General features: G+C 44.4%; 1 protein-coding gene across 1 annotated transcript; it reads left to right on the forward strand.

The window, feature by feature from the left end:
- The first annotated feature begins 558 nt into the window (after nucleotides 1-558).
- On the forward strand, nucleotides 559-4,580 carry LOC100273784 (ENTH/VHS family protein). Its single transcript, NM_001148187.1, has 4 exons — nucleotides 559-640; nucleotides 1,587-1,672; nucleotides 2,052-2,299; nucleotides 3,777-4,580. Exons 2-4 carry the CDS (start codon nucleotides 1,597-1,599, stop codon nucleotides 3,864-3,866), a joined length of 414 nt encoding a protein of 137 aa, NP_001141659.1. The 5' UTR covers nucleotides 559-640; nucleotides 1,587-1,596; the 3' UTR covers nucleotides 3,867-4,580.
- The last annotated feature ends 3,257 nt before the right edge of the window (nucleotides 4,581-7,837 follow it).

Consider the following 7,837-nt stretch of genomic DNA (forward strand, 5'->3'; position numbering starts at 1 on the left):
AGAGAGATGGAGTGGCACCAGCCTTCACTCTCATGATACATCAGTGCAGCTGTTTTTTTTTTAAAAAAAAGGTAAGCTTGCTTGGCCGCCACCGCCACCAACCAAACGTACATACAAACTTGCCCGCCGAACTGCTGTCACGCTGTGTAGCAGCAGCAGTCCAAGCAACGGAACAGTGGGACGCAGCACAGGCGCATACGGCATACCCCACGTTTCTCCCTCATTTCCAACGGGCTACGGTGACGGGGGAAGGGATAGATAGACAGATAGAGATAGATAGATAGATAGATAGAGGGAGAAAGAGCCCAAAGACAGCCAGCGCCGTGCCGCGGTCTGCTAGATACAGTGACAGAAACGATCCGCAACGCAGGCAGGCCCGCCGCGCAGCCCAGGATCCATCCATCCACCTCACACCGCGTCGTCGTCCAGCTCACACTCCCCGGCCGCGCCCCCGCTGCTCCTCGCCGCGGGGTCACGCGCGCAGGCAGGCGAGCGACCAGTAACTGACGTCTCTCCTTCCTCCCCCCCCTGCTCCGGCCCCTCTACAAATCCCCGATTAAACCCTAGACTTCCCTCCCCACCCAAATGCGCGCCCCCTCCTAGGCGGCGCCCCTCGAATTCGGCACCGGCTCCGCCGAAGGTACGGCATCTCTCGCGCTCCGCTCGCTCTATTCCTGCTCTGCTCTGGTTTTGATCTAGCTCGAGCTCGCCGGCGCTGCCGCGTTGGCGCTGTGTTGTGTAGTTCGCCGCCTGCTCTGGGATTTAGGAACCGCTGCCGCTGCCGCTGCCGCTGCGCCTGGTGTATGTCTGTTTTTGTCTGGGATGTTCGTGCGTGTGAATTTTCTCCTGACTCGTTTTCCCCCCTTGTTTGAGCCGCGCTGGGACGGTTTCAGCCGGAATCCGGTCGGGGCCTCGAATGATTTTTTCGCTTGTTTGATTAGGCGGCAGCATGTTTCTCTGTTTTCTCTCTCTCTGGGTTTCCTGGTGATGTTGTGTGCACGCGCACACCTGCTACACACCTGCTGCGCGTTTCCTGGGCGAGATTCTGTAGCTGCAAGGTTTTGCTCTGCCGTCGACGACGATCATGCCATGTGCTGCTCGGGTAGGCGGGCTATTACTCAGTCTCTGCTTCTGCTCCTCCGTCTGCTGATGCTCTCCATACTCCAGGACAGAACTCCAGGTCTGTCATGAGGAGAGGCAGTTCTCATTTACGGCTTGCGTGGCCCGTCATCCTTTCTGGGGCTGCTTTTACTGCTTTATCGAAAAGGCTGGAGTTTTTGTTGCCCTTCCTTTGCAAAGACAGAGTAGGACTCTAGCTACTAGTGTCGGCTATCAATGCCTGGTTGTTGGTGAGTTGCGAATGGGTTTTTATTTGGCTTCCAGGCGCATCTGTGGTTTAACTTTGGTTATGTTTTTTAATGGGTTCCTTTTCAGAACCTGAATATTCGGTGCAGTCACAATGTCTGAAAACAACATACAAGAGTATCTATTTTGCCACTTTATTTTCCATGATTATTCCATCTTCGGCACATTATTTCAGCATGAAGTGATTTATGGACTGTACTTAATATTGATTTTCAAGCCAGGGTGCGTATAATGAGTGCGGGTTTCGACAAGCAGATATTGGCTCAGAAGCTTTCGAAGCTTAATAGCTCACAGCAGACCATAGAGAGTATCCTTCTTGCCAGTTTCTCAATCCCCATTAACTTAATACTTTTTTTTGTCTGCGTGAAGTATTTTTTATATTAACTTCTCATATGAGTATTTTTCATATTTTATTGGCTCGTATAGCTGTAAGGTTTGCAAAGTGCATAATCATACCTTAAGATTACAGGAAAAAAGGTAGTTTTGTTGTCTTAACTTTCCAGACCACTGTGTCAATAAATCCCATTCAGTTGATGACCTTTCATGCTTCATTGTGACCAGTTAGTAGTATTATGCTAGTCATTCGCTGTCGCCTGCTCAAGATTGGTACCTACTATTGCTGGCTATTTTCTTATGTGCTACATTATTTTATTGATTCATGTAATGTCATCCTTAACAAAAAAAAGCTTTATCACATTGGTGTGTCTTTCATCATCGTTGCTGCCAACAAGTTGTAGAAACATGGGATTCTGAGTTCCATGCAGCTCCTGTAGAGAGGAGGGTATCTTTGCTGTACCTTGCGAATGATATTATGCAGAATAGCAGAAAAGAAGGTAATGGATATATAGCTGAATTCATGAGGGTCATCCCTGCTGCCTTGAATGGAGTGTTGACTGTAAGAGATGATTTTGGGCGGAATGTCCCAAAAAGACTGGTATGTTGTACATATCATTGATATCTATATTCATGCAAGTGCATGTGCATTATTTCTCATGTTGTTCAAATTGTGGTTTTGGTTATCATCATAACAAATATGCTAACAACGTCATGCCCATATCTATGTGCTTAATTTAGGGGCAAGGTTATTAGAATGCTAATCACTAAGCTTACTATTTGACATTTTTATTCAAGATACTCTTCGTGCACAAGATATGCAGAGCATGCGAGGGTTCGTGAATAGTATTTCTAGCCTCTAGGAATGAGTGCAAAAAAAAACAATCATGTTCTTGCCTTCACTCCTCTCAATCATTTTCTTTCTCTTAAAGCAATGGGGGTTGGGGAATTCGGTGCTTGTGTTACATACCGGTGATGAAGAAAGGTGGTGTGAAGTATGGAGAACTTGAAAGCTCGCTCTTCACCTTAACTTTGTTGGCATGTCCTAATTTAGAAGTTAGCATATCCATTGTCATGGTTGTCATTGTGTTTGCGGACTCATGTCAAGATACTTAGGCAGAGCATGGTGCTAACAGTACGAGTAAAGTCGACTGTGGTTGATGGGATTTTTTGGGGTAGGGCAACATTACTGTCCCCCTCCCTCTCATTTATTGGTGTATGCTGTTGAAAGGATGGCCATAGAAAGCAGGCCTCAACAGTGCACCTATGCTAATGCTTAGATGAGTCATGAGACACACGAGGTAAAAGGGTCAAAGAGCATTGCACCATGGAGCCTGCTTAACAATGGCCTATTGGTGGGCTCACAGACAAACCTGTCGCGTCCTGATGTTCAATGCCCTAGGTTCATTGTCTCCACAACTTGGACGACGTGGGTCAATGTTTGGGGCAAGTGGGATAGTATCTTGAACATTGGCGTGGTAAAGCCATCAATGTTCACAGACTCTAGATCCCAACTAGGCGGAGAACTTTGATTAGGGTGTCACGCATGCATGTCTCCATGTAGGTGATAATGGTTGGGGAGGCACGCTCAGTGGATGAAGGATTGTAGCGGTGGCATGATATCTTGTTGTCCATGTCTGTGTGAGATCTTGGTTCTTAGTGCCAACATCACCTATCAGTGATTAGCTAGCGTTGAGCCTAACAAACTCAAGTGGGCTTGTATGTTGAACATGCAAAAGCTAGATTGCAAGCTTATTTTGTGGAAGAAACTGAAGGAGATGGAATGTTTATTGCTATTGCTTTTTTTACAAGATTTTTTAAGGAATGATCCACAACTTTTATTTTGACCGGTTGTTAATTTGTTTGATAAGCTTGTAGGTGGGGTGGGTAATTACCGCAACCCGCCCTGCAAAATCACGTTTGTGGCTCATATGGGCTAGCTACAATTGTTTTTGCGGACCAAATTACCAAACCTGCAAGTGTTTGCTTTGGTTCGCAAGCGGTTATCAGTGATTTGAAAGCCTCCATCTATGCCCACTTCGCCTACCTAGCTCTGATCCTCTCAATTCAACACACAGGCCGACTACAGTATCAAGCATGCTTGTTGTTTTGCTTCAAACCAACACAGAAGCATGGAAGCTGAAAACTCATTGACAACGAATGTATGAGGCACTTAGGGAGTCAGGCATCTTCTGCAGTGGGGTGTCTGCGCCGACGGGGCTATAGGCTACCGTCGGCACACATCAAGATCGTGAAGCATTCCATGGGGGAGATCGTGGACAACAACAACAAGATGATCTCAAGTGAGGTACCCTTGGTGTTCTCCAAGGCATCGTCGAGTTTATGTCGTCATAGCAGACAACACTGGTTTAGACATGCTGTCTAGACTGTGCACGACACCGACCTCTTCAACTTACTCATCCATGTCGTCATAGCGGACAACGCGTGACAAGCTAAGTGAGGTGAGAAAAACTTCGATGTTGATAGTGTGCAAATTGTCGTGAAGTTTGCAAAGTACCAGCGGTTCCATGCGTATTTGTCACCAATCTCTCAAGGATTCTAGCGGCTTGTGTGGACAGCCGTGGATGAGCCTGTCGACAATGCAATTGTTCGGTGAGATCCAATTGAGGCATGTTTTCCTATGTAATCCTCTATTTTTTTGAACCTCATTGAGGATTGATCATCAAACGATTGTCCAAAAAAATCATTCATGTGCCATGCAACATGTTACAAATAGTAGTTTGGATTTCCATTTTGACCTTGTAGATGTAGCGACGTGTAATAGGTAAGCTCTCATGGACTGCTATAATTGGATGCCAAGTGGCACAACTTGTCTATTCTTCAAATGATTTATTGTTTTGCAAATCCTTTGAAGGAATCATACTCCTACACGAGTAATAGGTTGTCCACTTCATGCAATTTTCCCATTCATTGTCGATTGAGTTGCTCGATCTGTCATGTTACATGCCCATGTGACAATTTAAGCGCAACTATTACTTCCATTGATGTAGCGTGTCTGTTTCAAGCTAGCAAAGTGTACATTCAATATAGTGGAATTTTCCCTTTCATCAAAGTCCAAAAAGCCATGACCGCAAGCATTTGATCTAGGTGTGTCGTTTCTCTATAAGAAGCTTCGTCATTGATTGATGTCACAATTGGGGCTGTCTACACACAACGATTGTCTCGCTATCAAATGGCTGGATGTGGTGGTGGCATTAGGTCCACGAGGTGGGCTATTGAGGCTTCAACACATTTGTGCTTGTCCCTGGCTTTATGGAAGGATCCTAGTCACACATGATCTTTTCCATCTTTGTAATGATTTTGGCTAAGATTGGTGTCATCGAAGTTAAGAAAGATCTCTTAAGTATTGTTGGGGCGAAGTGTCAACCATGGTAGGACTCTGAACCAAGACATCAACATGTCCAATGCTCGAGGCATACGTGAGGGCATGCTTCACATTTGAATGCCACAAGTCGGAGCACCTACAACATCTGGCAATCCGGATATCAATGTGGTCCAATGTCATGATGGACTTCATCGAGAGACTTCCCAAGGTTGATTACAAATTAATGATCCTCAACCTCGATTGGTCAAGGACTTCCCAAGGTCGATGGCAAATAATTGATTCTCAACCATGATTGATCGGTGGAGACGGTGGCATGATTCTTCTTTGTTGAGGTCATATACTTGAATGGCATCCCATCTTCCATTGCATCGGGTACACCTTGTTTTTACCTTTTACTTTTAACTTTCCAAAATGTGTTGTTTGATGCTTCCGGCTCCAAATTTCACATGAGCTCCAAGGCAACTAACAAGGTAATCACCATTTACTTGCTATCTATGGTAGCTAATTGTCCTCGATAGTGGGTAAAATGTCTCCTTTGGGCCCAATTCTTCTACAACAATTCTTACCACTTGGCGCTTGACATGATGTTATGTGTGTGAGTTTGCTCGTATGAATCAGGCAAGCTATGTGTCGTCTCGGCACCCCATGCCATGCAGAAGTGTGCCGAGTTCCTCGTTGACATCCACAGTTGTCTTGAGCATGCTTAGCAGATTGCCAAGTGTAGTTATGATCATGGCCATCGTATAACATCCTTTGCTGCCAGGAATTGGTTGTCGCTCCGCCTTTGTCATCACACACCTGTAGCGGTGGCAACAACTACACGTCTATCACAAGAGAGTGCATGAAGGGAAGGTGCTAGCAATTGACAGAGTCAAGACGTGTGTGTGTCCATCTACGTTTTGAGGGTATCTAAGTGGGGCCTATGGATAGTGTAAAAACCAACTATATGGCTAGGTACTTATAAGAGGCAAGACAAGCTATAACAGATAAAACTCAAATTGGGCTAAAGGAAACTTCCTTCTCCCCAAATTATCTGTGTTTGATCCTTGGGCGATTGCTCACGTGGACGACAAATCACTGGTGGCCATGGGTTTTACAACACCTTGTCTTTTGTGACTTCCAAGGGGAAGCTCTAGCCTTGCTTCTATGCCACATATAAGATCAACACTCAAATATGCCTGGTGGCTTTTGAATTTGAGCTCCCAACTGGTGCATGCATCCATGAAGTCTTCCACGTTGGTCTACCTAAGAATTTCTTGGCTGATCCTCCTTAATGCAATGAGAGTCCCATTGCATTACTATTGCTCCACCTTGGCGCAACCTCTGTCCATGAATGAGCACTGAAAACACGTTTGGCTCACAGTGTTTGCCCACTATTGGTCAAGTGTAAGGACCAACCCGACTCCGTGTTGTCGGAAGACTTGGAGCTCTTCCGGAGGAAGTACCCCTCTTATCTCGATGATGAGCTGTCGCTCGAGGAAAGTGGTGATTCTATGTGGGGCCACACGTACAACTGGCAAAAGAAAGAGCAGGAGAATCATAAAGAATAAGGAAGGCACACTTGGAGCTCTTTTGGAGGAAGTAGCCCTCATATCTCGACGATGAGTTGTTGCTCGAGGGAGTGATGCTATGTGGGGCCACACCTACAGTTGGCAAAAGAATAAAGAATGGGAGAATCATGATGGATAAGGAAGACACCATTAGTAATTAGGTTGCTATTGATCTCTATTAGGATAATTGTTTGGAATTTAAACCCATTCTACTTTTGGTTGTAAGCTCTTGTATCTAAAGGAGCGATGTCAATTGGAAAAGGCAAGCAAATAATTATTCCTAATTTCCTTCCCATCTTTGTGAGCTCTTGCTCCTTTATTTAAGAGGAAGCAATGCAAGGATATGGCCTTCCCATCGAGAACATTCACCGGCCACTCTCACGATAGACAAGCACCCCAAGAACGAATTTCTCAGCGTTTTCTATATAATGAATATGCCATCCTTTGATCTGCACTGTATATAGCAACATGTGGACGCTGTCAAATGGAAAACGTGAAGAAAAATATGGTTCATGAGCTCATTATGCTAAGTTCCTTGCATCTCAAGCTTGAATGCTAATTTGAATTTACATTTCTGGATTTTTTTCTCAAACAAGCTTGCATTTATATGTTAACATGTACCAAAATTCAAAACATTTCATTTTTTCTATTTCAAGACATCTAAAGAAATAAAAACTTCCCATAGAAAAGATGTGTATATTGATCTTATCTTCTATTCTAAAATATGACAACAATAAAAACAAAAAACTCTTTGTCCCAAATAAGTTGGAGTAGGCTAGAGTTGAAACCTAACAAAAACCACAAGTTAAGGTTCAGATGCATGGATAGTTGGTTTTCATGCACTCCTATTCAAAGCTAAATCTTTGGATATATTCCATCCTTTCAAGTTTCCGTTTACCGTCTCTTTCCATGTCAAACGGTCTTCCTCTGTCTCTCTTCCTATTGCTACCGTGTCCTAGGATCCTGAGCATTGGTGCCTCTGGAGGTCTCCGCTGTACATGTCTAAACCATTTCAACCGGTGTTGGACAAGCTTTTCCTCAATTGGTGCTACACCTAGCATATAAAGTATATCATCATTCTGGACTCGATCCCTTCTTGTATAGCCATAAATCCAACTTGACTTATATAAGAAACTAAAACATTAACAAACAATATACACAAGGGGAACTTGCTTGCACATGTACCAGGGTTCAGAAAGTAAAGAATATCCTCTTTGTATTAGAGGTAATCATACTATGTGGG

This window comes from Zea mays, chromosome 8 (assembly GCF_902167145.1).
Source record: "Zea mays cultivar B73 chromosome 8, Zm-B73-REFERENCE-NAM-5.0, whole genome shotgun sequence".
Taxonomy (NCBI): Eukaryota; Viridiplantae; Streptophyta; class Magnoliopsida; order Poales; family Poaceae; genus Zea; species Zea mays.

Coding starts and splice junctions, on each gene's coding strand:
- LOC100273784 (NM_001148187.1), top strand. CDS start 1,597: ATGAGTGCGGGTTTCGACAAGCAGATATTGGCTCAGAAGCTTTCGAAG. Junction 1,673..2,051: donor CTCACAGCAGACCATAGAGA/GTATCCTTCTTG, acceptor AACAAAAAAAAG/CTTTATCACATTGGTGTGTC. Junction 2,300..3,776: donor GGAATGTCCCAAAAAGACTG/GTATGTTGTACA, acceptor TTCAACACACAG/GCCGACTACAGTATCAAGCA.